At 43.2% G+C, this 17,165-nt stretch overlaps 1 protein-coding gene and 1 long non-coding RNA gene across 2 annotated transcripts; one reads left to right on the top strand and one right to left on the bottom strand.

The window, feature by feature from the left end:
- The first annotated feature begins 33 nt into the window (after nt 1-33).
- On the top strand, nt 34-9,573 carry LOC114813757. Its single transcript, XR_005660252.1, has 4 exons — nt 34-185; nt 2,881-2,965; nt 8,221-8,514; nt 9,344-9,573. It is a non-coding gene; the product is annotated as an uncharacterized LOC114813757 (long non-coding RNA).
- On the bottom strand, nt 3,913-12,835 carry LOC100074714 (MRG domain binding protein). The gene is made up of 5 exons (XM_029070583.2): nt 12,679-12,835; nt 10,318-10,439; nt 8,365-8,446; nt 6,308-6,382; nt 3,913-5,252 (listed from the first exon to the last, which is right to left on the bottom strand). Exons 1-5 carry the CDS (start codon nt 12,818-12,820, stop codon nt 5,062-5,064), a joined length of 612 nt encoding a protein of 203 aa, XP_028926416.1. The 5' UTR covers nt 12,821-12,835; the 3' UTR covers nt 3,913-5,061.
- Nucleotides 12,836-17,165: the final 4,330 nt, after the last annotated feature.

Raw genomic sequence — 17,165 nt, 5'->3', positions numbered from 1 at the left:
GGGGGTGAGGGTGCGGGGAGGAGGATACAAAGCCAAAGCCACGTGGGGGCCGCGGCTCCGCCCGCTTCCACCCGCCTTCGGAGGGTCGAAGGCCCGCGCCCGGCCCTCCCGTGTGCCTGGAAGATGCCAGAATTTCTAACCGAAAAAAACAGGGCTCTACCTTGGTTTCTCATACATAACTTCAGGTAAAAAAAAAAAAATCGGGTTTTAAAGGGCACGTGGGTTTTAAAAGAAAACCCCACCTAAGGGTTTTCCCCAGGTGTCTCCTGCGGGAGAGGGGTGGAGGGGAATCAGCACGAGGTACGTTTCGACTGTGAGCCTGTCACTGGGCAGGGATGGTCTTTATCGGTTGCCGAATTGTCCATTTCGAGCGTTTAGTACAGTGCTCCGCACAGAGTAAGCGCTCAATAAATACTATTGAATGAATGGGGTAATGGGTAGAGCAAGGGCCCGGGAGTCAGAAGGTCATAATAATAATGATGATGATGGCATCTGTCAAGCGCTTACTATGTGCCAAGCACTGTTCTCAGCGCTGGGGGAGATTCAGTCATTCAGTAGTATTTATTGAGCGCTTACTATTTACAGAGCACTGTACTAAGCGCTTGGAATGTACAATTCGGCAGCAGATAGAGACCGTCCCTGCCCAATGACGGGTTTACAGTCTAATCGGGGGAGACAGACGGACAAAAACAAGACAACGTAATCACGATAGAAAGTTGTCCCACGTGAGGCTCCCATTCTTAATCCCCATTTTACAGATGAGGTAACTGAGGCACAGAGAAGTTAAATGATTTGCCCAAAGTCCCCCCAGCTGACAAGGGCCAGAGCAGGGATTAGAACCCATGAACTCTGACTCCCAAGCCCATGACTTTTCCACTGACCTTGCTTCTCTACATGGGTCATAATCAGTGGAAAAAGCATGGGCTTTGGAGTCAGGGCTCATGAGTTTGAATCCCAGCTCTGCCACTTATTGGCTGTGTGACTGTGGGCAAGTCACTTAACTTCTCTGTGCCTCAGTTCCCTCATCTGTAAAATGGGGATTAAGACTGTGAGCCCCACGTGGGACAACCTGATTCCCCTATGTCTACCCCAGCGCTTAGAACAATGCTCGGCACATAGTAAGCGCTTAACAAATACCAACATTATTATTATTATTACTATGTGGCAAGGAGAAGTTAAGTGACCTGCCCAAAGTCACACAGCTGCCAGGTGGCAGAGCAGGGATTAGAACCCATGACCTCAGACTCCTAAGCCCGTGTTCTTTCCACTGATTAAGACTGGGAGGCCCACGTGGGACAGGGGCTGAGTTCAATCTGATTTGCTTGTATCCACCTCCACGCTTCATACAGTGCCTGGCCACATAGTAAGCACTTACATAACTTACATACCATAATAATAATTATTAGCAATAATCATGGTTACTCAGCCTTCCCTGTCCACAATTTATTAGGACCAAGCAATTCCTGGGCCTCGGTTTTTAACACTGGGGTGGGCTCAGACACTGGAAGATATCCCCATACACACCATGATTCTTTAAACATCGATTTGGCTTTTTGCTCTTTCTAAGTCTAGAGTATATGGGAGGTGACCAGGCTTCAGAGAGGTTTAGGGGTGGGGAAGGTAGGGGATAGAAAGAGGGGAGAGAAGAAGAAAACCCAAGGAGAAAATAGGTAGGGGAGACAGGCAAACTAAATGGAGACTTATCTAAACCTCCATTTGCCAACATCCCCAGCCAATTCCAAGAGGGTGCAGGCAGTGAGCACCACCACTTGCTGAGTGCCAAAACAGGCCTTTCCAGGCCAGGAAGAGGAGTTGGAGGCAATGTTTCTAGCTGTGCGGGAAAGTCATTTTTGGCCCAGGAGACACTGTTCAGTCATGACAGTAAGGTTGACTACTGTTGCCACTCCTGATCGGGACTCTGCCATCACCCCTTTTTGCCCCATCTTCAGCCAAGCAGCCACCAACCTGATCACAGTCTGGCTCTCCTGACACTCTCACTGATCTCTTTGCCTCCAGGCTCTCCCCTCTGTAAATCATACTTCTTCCCAGATTGTTTTTCTAAAATATCATCCTACAGGCATCTCAAAAACTATCAGTGATTACCTGTTCCTCCCCACATCAAGCACTCTTTAAGGTACTCCACTAATTCTCTTACTTTATCCACCCCTCTCCCACCACACCTCAGCTCACACTTTTTGTTCCTCCGAATATCACCTCACTGTGCCTTAATCTGGTCTCTCACATCCCCAACCACTTGCTCATAGCAACCTCCCTGCCTTCCCTTCCTCTGAAATCCCACCTCCTCTACGGGGCCTTCTCAGATTAAATTTTCTTTTCCCCAGAGGGCATTCTCCCCCTTACTTCAACTCTTCTACACTCATAACCTCTGAAGCATTTTTGTACATATTGATTTACCATAAAATTGTTTCTCCATTACACTGCAAGCTCCTGGAGAGGAGGAATCATGTCTTCTATCTCTATTGTACTGTCCTTTGGCATAGTGCACTGCACACTGTTTATTATTATTAAGGGTCAGAGTCACTTCAGATTCATAGCGGCTCCATGAATATATTTTCTCCAGAACGTCCAGTCCTCTGCCATAATCTGCAACCTTTCTAGTGGTTCTTCCTTTATAATTGTTATGGTCTCGATCCATCCAGCTGCTGGTCTGCCTCTTCCATAATTTCCTTGGACTTTTCCTAGCATTAGTGTCTTCTCCAGAGAATCAGTCCTCCTGATTATGTGTCCAAAATATGCTAATCTAAGTCGAGTCATTTGGCTTTCCAAAGACCACTATGGTTTAATTTGCTCCAAAATCCATTTGTTCTTTCGGGCAGTTCATGCAATAAATACAACTGAATGACTGATTCTTTTTGGCAGTGATAACAGCAGCCTTCGCTCCTGCTAAAGGGTCTGGCCTGCCACCCCAGGGCAACCCCCAAAAGCAGGTGCATCCCACCCAAAGGTGAGTGACTCCCTTAGCTGTCTATCTTAATTCAGGGATAAGCATGATGATAGAAGTGCTTCTCTTCTCTGTTGGGGAATTGGAGAAGGGGAACCAGGGTCCAACCTGTACTATTTCCAGTCCCAGGGTGGGCTCCAGAAAATCCACTGTCAGAAACTTATCTTTTGAATAATACATGGGCTTTGAGTTTTAAAGAACAGAAGTGAAAAGAAAAAGCTCACTACATTAAAATACACATAAAATACCTTTCAGAGAAGGGACTCAAAATGCTTCATGAACATGTATCGTGTGCTCATTAATTCTTATTCCCACCCAAATTGAGATACCAGATCCAATGACTCATGGGTAGAAAGTACTTCAGTAGAATTATAATTATTTAACAAAGGGAAAATCATTTGCTAATTAGAATAGGAGAAAAAATAGAAAATTAAAAACATGCTCATTTTAGGGCTTAGGAAAATATCACTGAAATGCCAAGAGACTGTTATGAACATGACCTGACCTTTTCAACACTACGATAGAATGGTAACAATTCGTGGTGCTTTTTTTCTGAAGAGCATGCTACTGAAAAAAATTAAAAACTGTACTATTGCTCAAAGAAATACATTTTCCTGCTATGTGGCAAAGGAGTAATATAAAGTATAGGCAGGAGGAAAAAGAGGATAACGTGGTTTCAGCATTCCACCACTGACTATTTTTATCTTTTAAACCCCGAGACAGGAAAGAAATTTCTACTAAACATTTCCTGTGCTATTTTAATTCAACCAAAATAATATCCACTATCAAAGAGCTCACCCAATTTAAACCCTACTGTTTCCTAAAGGGTAATTATTAAACACAGGAATAGAGGAGCTTTGAACAATTCACTCTTTAACAAAGAAGCCATGAAATAAACACATCGAATTTAAGTGTCAATCTACTTCTTTTCAAAATTACAAGAGACTAGATTTTCTTTGTGCCTTTTTATTGAGTAGTCAAGCCTTTAGCAAAGTTGTAATTCAACCAATATTTGGAGCCAGTTTCATTTACCAGTTTAAACATGTTGGTCAAACTTTCCCCAACCCTGTCATTGTTGGGATGATTAGCAAATTCAAAAATAATAATAAAAAGAACTGCTACAAATTTTCAATATTCTAGCATATAAAATTGAGCAACTGGTATCACAAAATATTGATACGAACTTAAAACAAAAATTGCTCAGAAAAAATACAACACAAGATTAAACTTTTGCAATATTATTTCCATATAAAACACTAGTAAAATATTTCTCTTAAAAATTAAATAGTGAAATTCCAAAGTAATTATATACACTATTACAGTACAAGTTGAAGGAGGCAAAATATCCAGTTTACGGTGTCTCTGATGGCTAGAAGAGAAATCCTGTGTGACACTAGAAGGTCGTGTATTCAAGGTCCTTTCCTTATGAAACATTCATTCTGGAAATGCTAATATCCTTACTTTAAGTCCACTCTGGTTTGCAGTTGGGAAAAAAAAAACATAACTGCATCTCCAAGGAGAGAGTTGTAGTTACTTCAAGGGGGTAAAAAACAAAAAAGAAAATATTTTGTTCTGTCAAACAATGCTCCTTTTTATTGCATCTACCTAAGAGCTAGGGATAGGACAGCACTGCTCTGCCAGGAAGGAAGCCTTCTGTTTGAAACAGCTTCCCTTTAAGTCTACCTTGTTCACTGTGGTAATTTACTCTGGTTAAAGGAATAGTTTGGTCCACAGTGCCCCAAAAGATATATTAACCATTAAGGAGGAAAAGAAAATGAGAGTTTTAAATAAATAAGTCTTTTAAGAGCCGAGTCTCCTTGATCTCAGCCACTATGGGCTTGAAACTTCATTTTAGGAACACACAGGATATGCATCTTATAATGGTTGTTTATAATTTCAAAGACTTAAGTATACACTTGCAAAACTGCCATTTCCTCCCTGGTATCCTGAGTATTCAGTTATCAGCTATATCTTCAGCAATCACTACCATATGAGATAGGTTCACCTGCACCTTATCTTGACTCACCCTAACAATTCATTTTTTCTTTTCTACTCTGTGCTAAATTTTAATATTCACTACTGCCGTACACAGCAGATTTTTATGTTCTGCGCCTTTTGGCTGCACTTGGACTGGAAGGGTTGCTGTTTGCATTTAAGACTTTTTCTGTGACTCGATTGCGTTTCCTCTTGTCTGCTCCTTCTTTGGACCCAGTATCAGATGAACTCTTTTCTTTCTCTTTGCCGCTGGACTTTTCAGCTGCTTTTCCTAAGTTTCCTGAAGGTGTGTAAACTGAAAGATGATTAAAACAATCTAGCTCAAATTACAAATAAAACAAAAAAGATTTATCATGAAAAAAAGATAGTTACTTTCAATATCTGTGACCTTCTGAAAGTATTTAGTCACCTTCACATCTGCAATTCGGACTGTTCAAACATCTACATGTAATCGCCAGGAGACAGTACTTTCTTCACACACATTGAAGAAGTTATCTAATTAAAAGGCCTATGGTCCTTCTTACCTTTTCCTTTTTCCGACAGAAGTCTTAGTTTGATATTTCAAAAGACACGATAACAAAATAGCCTCTCTTTTTGTAGCAGAGGGCACCGTAGTAGTAATAGTCATCTGATTGCTAAAGTTGGCTTTGCCTACAAAGCTGCCGCTGCCCGAATATGTTCTACTGGTTTTAGAAAGTCATAATAAAGTGCCTAGATTCCATTACAGTAAAAGCTTTGTCATCAGGGCGGAGGAAGTAGGGCTGTCAGGAGGACCACTCCCAGGAAGGAGCTTTTCCTAGGTCAAACAGAGGAGCACCTTGACCTGTATGGGAGATGAAAGCGGCACAACAGCCCGGCTAAGGTATGGGGAAAGCTTTACAGAAGCTTCAGGGGATTTGCAGGTAGCTGGACTTCGTCAGGTCTCCTCCCTATCACAGCAAAGTACCGACGAATCAAACTCCTGGTACCGGGGAGGCTTCCCCTCCAGGGAATCAATCTTCCAAGCTTGCTGTGGTACTCGGGGGTGTTCAGAAATGTGGTTCGAAGAGCTTTACTGGTTGGAAAAGTGTTGGATAACAAAGCTTTTACAGTGCAATAACATTACAAATATTACTGTAACTCAATTAAGCTCAAAACTACTACACCTAACAGAAGGAACTCAGTTAACATTGCACTTTTCAAAGGTATTTCTCAGTGGTAAGGCTTTTGAAAAACTGGTTAACTATCAAAAGGAATTCATTCTCTAGAAAATAGTTTAAGGTAGATCAAACTTTGATCCTAAACTTCTGGGCAGAATGTATTGTCTCCTGCACAAGCTTGGTGAAAGTATAAAACAGTTCACATGGTTACCATCTTCAGTGCCAGTGTGTGGCTCCAGCTCTTCTTTTATCTCTTCCTTCATCTCTTCTTCAATCACTACTTTTCCTGTTAAAACAACCATTAGGCAAACTATTGAAGATTATTAATCCTAAACAATTTACAAATCCTTTTACCTGGGCCCCTTACATTCATATTATGCTAGAGGAGAAGAGGCAGAGTACCTCAAAATTCAGGTGGATCCTGTCTCAGAATTTTCTGCTATTTTAACAGGTGAAAGACCTAAATCAATAATATCCAAAACACTTAAGGAATAAATGCAATTGTCCATTTACAAAGAATTTTGTTTGAAGGGGGGGTGTTTGTCCAATGAATACCTGGATTTTAAAATTTTTCAAAAGCTTGTTTATAATAGACCATTTCTTAAATCTACTTCCTAAGAAGTTCCATATGAAGTGAAAAGAGAAATACAATTATTGACCTTCTGTAAGAGTGCTACATACATCTAATTAGTAGACTGCCCATAAGAAATGCTGTGGTCCATCCAGTCCAGAGTTCTGACAGTAGCAAAGGATATTTGGAGAAACTAGGTGATGATTTCCATCTTTACATACATCCTCATGGCTAGGGATGGGTCACCCCAAATCCCTAAATATGCTTTCTATTAACCCATTATGGGATTTTCATCCACAAATCTCTTTGAACATGCTGATATCTTCTGCCTGCAAAAGTTCCTGAGATAACTTCCACAAGCTTACTACTCATTGTTTAAAAAAAGTTTTTCCTTCTATTTTGAATCTGCCGGCACTGCAGTCTAATGGCTAGAGCCTGGACCCGGGAGTCAGAAGGACCTGGATTTTAATCCCAGTTCTGCCACATATTTGCTGTGTCTTGGGCAAATCATGTATCTTCTCTGTGCTTCAGTTATCTCATCTGTCAAATGGGGATTAAGACTGTGGGACAGGGACTGTGTCTGACTTTATTACCTTGTATCTATCCCAGTGCTTAAAACAGTGCTTGGCATATAGAAAGTGCTTAACAAATACTATTATTCTTATTCTTATTATTAAATGGATGCCTCCCTTGACCTGGTAATGTGGTACTTGCTGAATCACCATTACAGGTATACATTCTGGGATCTTGCATCTCCTCTCAGCTTTCATCTTTTCAGGCTGAAAAGTCCTTATCTTTTTCATTCTAGCCTAATAGGGAAGTGGTTCCATCCCCCTGATCATTTTGGGTATTTTCTAATCTTTTCCAGGTCTGCCATGCCCTAATTAAAATACGGTGATTTGATCTAATTGCAATAGTCCAGGAGAGGGCATATCTTAGTTTTATTTAGTGGCAAAATTATGCTTTTTGCGCTGGAAAACTAATTTTAAAAATCCTTGATCATTTGGTTTATCTTCTCTCTTTCAAAAAATTTAACTTGTTTTTATTATTTTTTTTAATTACAACATACAGGACACAAAGTGAATAGCTGTTTTTGAAGCTGAAGTGAGAGAATTTAGAAATACTATTTCAAAGTATGGATTTCAGACTTTCCAAAAGAACACTGTTACTTTTCAAGGTTAGAATAAATGTCCCAAGATGAGATGAAATAAGCCAGAGGGCAAGTTTCTTCAACACTAGATTGGGAGCAGTTTCACTGCCAATGTGTAAAATTGCTTTTATTGCCAAAGGAAATATTATGCAGTATAATTGCAAAAGAACTGGATATCAAAGCACACACTCCAAAGGAGGATTTTAGAGATTTACTCAAAAATTATTTGAGTTTTTTAGGTTAACTTAAATACTGTATAAATAAAACCAATAGCAATAGCAAAATAATCTTCAGTTTTGAATACCTAATACACAGAAACACCACTTGGGAGTTGCTGAAAAAATGCATTTAATTTTTTTTTTTTAAAAAAAAGCACATTTCAATGTTGGTTTTTTTTTCTCAGGCCTTAATTACCAAGGCTACTGATGTGGAACACAGGATTTAGGCTGGCACATGATGCACTTGTTCAAAGGCTGAGTAAATGAAGCAATTTTGTGATTCTCTAATCTGAACTCAACCGAATTTTTAACCTGGCATCAGCTCTTACCTTCTTTAACCTCTTGAATGATTTCTTCAGGAAGGATAAAATTCTTCTCTGAATTAGGGAATGGAAGAATCTCTGACTCATGCTGACATCGAGTACAATAAAGTACAATTTGTTTTTAAAGAAACAAAGAAAAAAGGTTTGTCAATAAGGGTAAGCAAATCAAAATCTGTAAAAGCTAATGTATGAGTCTCTAAAATGCAAGTTTACTCAAGCAGATGAGAGCTGGATCCCAGAAGTCTGGACACTGAGGACTTGTATAAACTATATGATTTTAATAATATATAGTAAATAACGCTACAAACTCTAGATTATGTTGAAATGAATGTTATGTTGGAGTCAGTCATCCTCTTCCAGAAATGTTTACCTGAGGCACTGAACAGGTCAAGAAAAAAACCACCATACACTGTAATCAAGCAGCCCAGAGGAAAGAGCATGAGAGTGGGAGACAGGAAACTTGGGTTCTAGCTCCAGCTCTGCCACCGGCCTGTGTGACCTTGGATAAATCACTTAACCTCTCCATGCCTCTGTTGCTCCATCTGTAATATGGGGTAGATTACCAAGTCTCCCTCCCTCTTAATTGCTTCCCTTATCTGAATTTATTTTAAAGTCTGTCTCTCCCATTATATTGTAAGATCCTTGAGGGGAGGAATCAGGTCTACCAACTCTACTGTACTCTCCCAAGTGCTTAGTACAGTGCTCTGCAAACAGTAAATGCTCACTAAATAGCATTAATTGAATAATTGAGTAAAACTGCAAGCCTCATGTAGTTCAGGGACTTTGTCCAATCTGGTAACTTTGAATCTATCCCAACATTTAACACAGAGCAGCCTCTAAAGATATATGTCATGATAAGTGGTTCTTCATTTTGCTATTTGATGGGTCTTGAAAGAAGCAACAAAAATTAGAGTCAAAAATCATAGAGAAGATAGTTACTATAAGAGAATTTGTCTTTAAGCTTAAAAATGTTTTTCATTTTTAGTCAGGGGCTTTGCCTAAAGAAATAAGAACCTCACAACCTATGGAACCAGCTACCAAAGGAGTTTGTGCAATCCCTATCACTGAAAAAAATCTTAAAGACAAGAGCAACAATATCATTTTAGTGGAATTAGGCACAGATCTTTGTGAGGCACTGGCTGCTGGTCCCTGGTTTATGGTCCCTTCTGGATATGTGATGTTATAAATGCAATAAACTACATGGTTATCAATCAACCAATTGTATTTGAGTGTTTATTGTATACAGAGCACTGAATTAAGCACTTGGGATTGTGCGATATAACAGAGTTGGTAGACATGATCCCAGTCCACAGGTTTGCAGTCTAAATGTGGAAAAAAATTTAAAATAAATTACAGATGCATACATAAATGCTGTGGAACTGAGCATAAGGTAACCATCAAATGCTTAAAGGATAAAAATCCAATTGCAAGGACGATGCAGAAGGGAGAGGGAGTAGGGCAAAATAAGGGTTTAGTCAGGGAAGGTTTTTTAGAGGAGATGTGATTTTAATAAGACTGCACTTGGCACCATAAAAGTGAGAGCTCCTTAGGGCTCACTCCCCCACTTCACCAGATAAGTTAAAGAACAATAAGACTTGTAAGAGGTGGATGCAAGTTTAATCATACATTTTTAACTTTACTTGATTTATAGACATGATTTATAAACCTTTTCTCAATTTTAATTTCTAGGTACCTAATATATATATACTGGCATGCACATATTTTACTATAATGCAGGCAAGCAGGACTCTCCACTTTGAGTAAAAACACCACTTTTAAATATGAACAGCAAGTACGATTTAAATCCTTGGGCTCAGGAGATTACATCTAAGCAGCCACTGGGAGTTTTCTATCATGTGGAGGAGCACAGGGCTCAAAAAGAAATAATCTCAGGTTTTTTTTACATGAAAAACCCTAGGCCATCACACATGGTTGAGATGTGGGAATGCAATTCCTTACCAATGCTTGCATGTCATACATTGTACTCAGATGGTCCCAGATGACTTTGGAGGAAATTTGACGTCCAATATTCTGACTGAATTTATCTCGAATGCAGATCATATGGAAGTGACGGTTCACACCTGTGGTAGGGAAGACCAACAGAGAAATTCCACCTTAAATGACCTTTACTTCTCTTTTGCTTCTACCACCAGGGATATCTTGGCTCAAATCAGGGGAAATGGGGACCAGCTGTATATGTAAATCCCCAAGTTAAGAGTATCACATTTCCACCAGGAAGCTTTCCCTGACTGTTATCTCCCCAGTACTCCATAACCAGTGTATTGCAGTCATCACTCTCTAACTATTTAGGTACTCTCCACACAGCACTTTCATAGATATCTTTAAACTCGGTTCCTTCCCCTAACTGTAATTTATTTTAGTGTCTGTCTACCCAGCTAGACTGTGAGCTACTTGAGGGCAGGGATAGTATCTACTTACTCTATTGCATTCTACTAAGCACTTAGTACAGTGCTCTGCATACAATATGTGTTCAATCAATACCACTGGTTGATTGATTCCAAATGCTTAGTATAGTGTTTGGCACACATTAAGCACTAAATCAGTACTAATAGTTGATTGATTCCAAATACCTAATGCACTTGTCTGATACTGTCAGCGCTCAATCAGTACTACTGATTGCTTGATTCCAAGTGTTTACTACAGCATCCTGCACACAGTAAGCACTCAGTCAATAGTGATTGAGTGAAGGGTCCACAAGAATACTTGCTATCTACTCTGGCCTTGTGGATAGAGTACGGGGCCTGGGATTTCAGAAGGACTTGGCATCTGATCCCGTCTCTGCCACTTGCCTGCTATGTGACCATGGGCAGTCATTTAATATCTCTATGCCTCAGTAACCTCATCTGTAAAATGGGGATTGAGATTGGGAGCCCCTCATGGGGACATGGACTTTGCCCAAGCCGATTATCTTGAATAAGCCCCAGCACTTAGTACGGTGCTTGGTACATAGTAAGCGCTTAACAAATGCCACAATTATTATTACTACTAATAAAAAAGCTGAGCCAGGCAGGAGAGCCTTCCTACAGGATGAGAGGTGAGACTTCACCCTGTGGGAAAGGGCCCAAAGTCAGAGGGGGCTGTTGTCAGAGAAGGCCATGGGCTTTGGGGACTGTTGTCTGAGGGGGGTTGTGGCCTGAGGGAGTTATCAGAGGGGGCCATGGGCTGAGGGTGTTATTGTCAGAGGGGGCTGTGGGCTGACGGGGTTGTTGTCAGAGGGGGCCATGAGATGAGGAGGTTGTTGTCGGGGGGGCAGTGGGCTGAGGGTGTTGTTGTCAGAGGGGGCCATGGGATGAGGAGGTTGTTGTGAGAGGGGACTGAGGGCTGAGGGGGTTGTTGTCAATGGGGGCCACGGGCTGAAGGCATTGTTATCAGAGGAGGCCATGGGCTGAGGGCGTTTTGTCAGAGGGGGCCAAAAGATGAGGAGGTTGTTGTCAGAGGGGGCCGTGGGATGAGGAGGTTGTTGTCAGAGGGGGCCGTGGGCTGAGGGCATTTTGCCAGAGGGGGCCGTGGGCTGAGGGGATTGTTATCAGAGGGGGCCAAGAGATGAGGAGGTTGTTGTCAGAGGGGGCCGTGGGATGAGGAGGTGGTTGTCAGAGGAGGCCATGGGCTGAAGGCATTGTTGTCAGGGGGGCCATGGGCTTTGGGGACTGTTGCCAGAGGGGACCAAGGGCTGAGGAGGTTGTTGCCAGAGGGGGCCAGGGGCTGAGGGCGTTGTTGTCAGAGGAGACCAGGGGCTGAGGAGGTTGTTGCCCCAGGGGGCCAGGGAATGAGGAGGTTGTTGTCAGAGGGGGCCAGGGGATGAGGGCGTTGTTGTCAGAGAGGACCAGGGGATGAGGGGGGTGTTGTCAGAGGGGGCCATGGGGATGAGGGGGGTATTGTCAGAGGGGACCATGGGCGGAGGGCCGCAGGGTAAGGGGGTCATTGCCAGTGAGGGCCATGGGCTGAGGGGATGTTGTCAGAGGGGGCCAGGGGCTGAAGCGGTTGTTGTCAGAGGGGGCCAGGGGATAAGGGGGTGGTTGGTAGAGAAGGCCATGGGCTGAGGGGGATGTTGTCAGAGGGGGCCATAGGCAGAGGGGGTGGGATCCTGGCCATCGGTCGCCCCTGCCAGTCCAGAATGGGAAGGCAGGGCTGGACATGGTCCCCTGCGGCCCCGGCACCGCCTGCCCTCCGAGCGGGGCAGCCCGGCCTCCGTGGCTCCGCCTTCCCCGCGGCCCCCCCCCGGCCGCCCGCCCGCCGCGCTCCCTACTCGAGCCCGGGGCTCGGCGCGGCCTCCGCCGTGTCGTCGCCGCTTCCTCTCACCGACAGGCTTGTGGCCCAGCATGGCGTGGAAAAGGCAAACTTCGACCTCAGGGCTCCAGACCACGGGCTCCTCGGCCGGGCCCGACGCCGACTCGGCCGGGGCTTTGTCGCCGCCACCGCCGCCGGCCTCCGCTTCGCCCATCGTCCCCGCTCCGCGGAGAGCAGCCCGGGCGCCGGCGCGGCTGTGCGGGGCCTCGGCGCCCCCTGGCGGCCGGACGCCCTCGACGCTCGGCGCCCCCTGGCGGCCGGACGCCAAGCCGAGCCCCGCGCTCGCTCTGCGGGGACCCTTCCCTTCCTCTCCTTTCCCGGGCCCCAACCTGCCTCGCAGGGGGCCCTCCGGGATTCCTTCCTGCCTTCCTCCCTTCCTCCCTTCCTCCCTTCCTCCCTTCCTCCCTCCCCTTCCCTCCCCTTCCCTCTCCTTCCCTCTCCTTCCCTCTCTTTTCTCTCCCTCTCTCCCTCTCTCCCTCTCTCTCCCGATTAGACCGTAAGCCCGTCAAAGGGCGGGGACTGTCCCTATCTGCCTGGGCTTGGGAGTCAGAGGTCATGGGTTTGAATTCCGACTCAGCCACTGGTCAGCTGGGTGACTGTGGCCAAGTCACTTAACTTCTCTGTGCCTCAGGTACCTCATCTGTAAAATGGGGATGAAGACTGTGAGCCTCACGTGGGACAACCTCATTCGCCTGTATCTACCCCAGCGCCTAGAACAGTGCTCTGCACATAGTAAGCGCTTAACCAAATGCCAATATTAGCAACATTATTAGTAATTCAGCAACAGATAGAGACAGTCCCTGCCCATTGACGGGCTCACAGTCTAATCGGGGGAGGCAGACAGACAAAAACAATAGCAATAAATAGAATCAGGGGGATGTACATCTCAGTCGAAACCCACCCCGATCGATTCAGCGCCACACGTGCCTCAGCCCTGTTTCGGTCCACGATCGTAGCCGGGGTTCCACCGATCGACTATAATAATAGACTATTATAAGTGCTGACTCTAATAATAATGTTGGTATTTGTTAAGCGCTTACTATGTGCCGGGCACTGTTCTAAGCGCTGAGGTAGATACAGGGTCATCAGGGTGTCCCACCTGAGGCTCCCAGAGAAGCAGCGTGGCTCAGTGGATAGACCCCGGGCTTGGCAGTCAGAGGTCATGGGTTCGAATTCCGACTCAGTCACTGGTCAGCTGGGTGACTGTGGGCAAGGCACTTAACTTCTCTGTGCCTCAGTTACCTCATCTGTAAAATGGGGATTAAGACTGCGAGCCTCACATGGGACAACCTGATGACCCCTGTATCTACCCCAGTGCTTAGAACAGTGCTCTGAGCATAGTAAGCTCTTGACAAATACCAACATTATTAATCCCCATTTTACAGTATTACCAGGTCCAGACCAGTCTAGGCTGGTACTAGCTGTTGTGCAAGGGCAGTAATTTGCCTTTACCCACACTCACTGGGTTCATTTTAGGTTGAGCGGTCCCCTTGAAGGATGGTATTTTGGTCCCTACCTTCGAGTTATTAATATGAATGATTTTGACACCATATTATGTGCTAAGCCCTGGGGTCAATACAATACAATCAGATCAAACACGGTTCCTGTTCCACTTTGGGCCTCACAGTCTTAACTGAACAGCTAGTTTACGGATGAGGAAACAGAGACACAGGGAAATTAATCGATTTATCTGAGGTCACAGAGATGCGAGCCGCAGAGCTGTGATTAGAACCCACGTCTCCTGACTCCCAGTTTCTGTCACTGTCCCTCAGGCCATGCTGTTTACAAACCAAAACCAATAATATCAGTGAGGATTCATAAAGCGCTCCTTCAAATCAATATATATTTTTGAGAAGTAGCTTGACCTAGTGAAAGAGCATGGGGCTGAGAGGGAGAGGACCTGGTTTATAATCCTGACTCTGCCACATCCTTACTCTGGGAACTTGCGCAGGTCACTTTACTTCTCTTAGTTTTTTACGGTGTGCCAAGTTAGGGCTTAGGGCTTGGGGAATGCAATGGAAGCAGGAATAAAGCTATGCTGGGAGAAAGGGTTGTGGGGTTGAGGAAGAATAAAGAACTCCATGGAATTAGGGGAAAGGGAAAAGAGGTGAGATGATAACACAAAAATGGGAGGTGGGAGTCACACTGAGCAGCCTGGTAGAAAAGCCCAAGATAAAATACAGGGAAGTGGGATTGCACAATGCAACCAGAGAAGCAGCGTGGCTTAGTGGAAAGAGCCTGGGCTGGGGAGTCAGAGGTCATGGGTTCAAATCCCAGCTCAGCTGCTTGTCAGCTGTGTGACTTTGGGCAAGTCACTTAACGTCTCTGAGCCCCAGTCACCTCATCTGTAAAATGGGCATTAAGACTGTGAGCCCCACGTGGGACAACCTGAGCACTTTGTATCCTCCCCAGCGCTTAGAACAGTGCTTTGCACAGAGTAAGTGCTTAACAAATGCCATTATCATCATTATTATTATTATTAAACACAATCCCTAGCCTCAGGGAGTTTACAATCTAATGCAAGAGGAAAAATCCTGGAAGAAAGTGTGAGGCAGCTGTAGTGAGAAATATTGGTGAAGGATCAAGAATCATAATATTTGGTAGGGATATCCTATATATTTGCATTATTTTTTACTTCTTTTACCTCTGACTCAGCTAAACTGTTACATAGTAATAAAACAAGTGCTTAGTAACAGTACTCTGTACACAGTAAGCACTCAATAAATACCATTGATTGATCGATTGATTATGTTGCTTAGACCACTACCTGCTCTTGCAGTCTTTTTCTAACTTAAAATCTGAATTTCTCTTTGCAGTTTATCAATTATGAACACGGATCACACTTGACACAGAGTATTAAGCTGTGATTTATATGGACAAAATGAAGAAAATTGATAGATTAGTCTGTGAATTGATCAATGGAGAAAGCCAAGATAGTTCAAGAGAAAAACATTTATCTAGATATGTCTCAATATTTCATTTCACTGAGCAATAGACATTACCTAGATGAGGAATAGGGAAAAAGAACAGACAAAACTGCAAAAATTCTGAGTTCGCTAAATTATTTTAAGATTCCTTAACTATTTTTCAAATTGCCATTGTCTCACTGGCAGCTTTTTAGTCTTAATTTCGGTGAAATCCACACCACTTAAAATGGTACTGTATTTAACATTATAATATGTCACTTTGATCTTCTGAGTAATAATGACTGTTATTGTGTGGGAGCGATTGTGTCAATCAACTTAGCTATTTTTATGATACTGTATAAGTCCCAAGTTTAGAATCCCTACTGAAAGAAATAGTAGAGTTATTTTCTGGAGAAAAAAGAAGAAAAGAGAAATCTTAAAAAGATGGCAAAGTTTATATTAAAAAAATGAAAAGAAGTGAAAAGTACCTGGCTTTGTGCCTAAATCACATAAACAGCAGCCAAAATATTCGAAGGAAGTGACCACTGTACTGTCCAACTTCAAGTTGGGCAGAAAAATTCCCTGGGATGATAAAAATGGACACGACTGAACTGCCCTAGCAAGAGAAATCTGGTCAGCGGACTCTTACTAGGAATATTTAAAGCAGATTTTTTTCCCCCTTGTCTACGATTTCTAGCTACTTGGTCTTTTTTATGCCATAGCGTAACTGGACCATTGCCCCCCTTATTGGATAGCATATTGAAGTAATTTTGTGACATTTATTTGTATCCCAAGGGCATGCTATAAATTAGGTCTCCCTGCAAGTGGAATACTTATTTTAATACTGAAAGGCTGGATCCTCCTTCACTCTGAGCACCACAGGTTGGCTCTAGTCTTTGTCCGTCTCCCCCTCTAGATCATAAGCTTCTTGAGGGCAGGGATAATAGGGTCTACTCTCCCAAAAGATTAGTTTAGTGCTCTCAACAGAGAAAACACTCAGTATATATTATTGAGTGATCTGTGAAATGGAATAACCCAGTTTCTGGTATTGTGGTACTGTATTAATTTATTGAGGGCTCATGAGGCTTAATAAATTTCTCAGAAACTAGGTTCCAAGGAAATGACAATGAATTACAGGAAGCACCATCCCCAGTCTCACAGAGTTTACATTGTGGGGAGAAGAGGGGAGATCAGAGGGAGTGAAGATACAATACCTTAGAAGAATTACATTTTCAAGAACATTTAATAGTAAAAAATCTAAAAAAAAATATCTAGACAACCCAAGGATAAAATACACACCACTAAGTAAATAACAATAATTGTAGTATTTGTTAAGTGCTTACTATATACTGAGCACTGTATTAAGGGCTTGGGAAGTTTGTTGTGGGAAGGGAATGTGTCTGTTTATTGTTGTATTGTACTCTCCCAAGTGCTTAGTACAGTGCTCTGCACATAGTAATTGCTCAATAAATATGACTGAATGAATGAATACAAGATAATCAGGTCCCACATGGGACTTACAATCTAAGTAAGAGGGAGAACAGGTATTGAACACACATTTTGAAGATGAGGGAACTGAGGCAAAGAGAAGTG

Source organism: Ornithorhynchus anatinus, chromosome 8 (genome assembly GCF_004115215.2).
Source record: "Ornithorhynchus anatinus isolate Pmale09 chromosome 8, mOrnAna1.pri.v4, whole genome shotgun sequence".
In the NCBI taxonomy this organism is placed as follows: domain Eukaryota; kingdom Metazoa; phylum Chordata; class Mammalia; order Monotremata; family Ornithorhynchidae; genus Ornithorhynchus; species Ornithorhynchus anatinus.
The sequence above is the reverse complement of the archived record's forward strand: the minus strand, read 5'-3'. Positions and strand labels throughout refer to the sequence as shown.

What these genes read in the sequence shown, in the direction of transcription:
- LOC100074714 (XM_029070583.2), bottom strand. Translation starts at nt 12,820, where the DNA reads ATGGGCGAAGCGGAGGCCGGCGGCGGTGGCGGCGACAAAGCCCCGGCC. An exon ending in CATTCAAGAGGTTAAAGAAG is followed by an intron (nt 6,383 to 8,364) that starts GTAAGAGCTGAT and finishes TTGTTTTAACAG; the next exon opens with GAAAAGTAGTGATTGAAGAA. An exon ending in ACACACTGGCACTGAAGATG is followed by an intron (nt 5,253 to 6,307) that starts GTAACCATGTGA and finishes ATCATCTTTCAG; the next exon opens with TTTACACACCTTCAGGAAAC.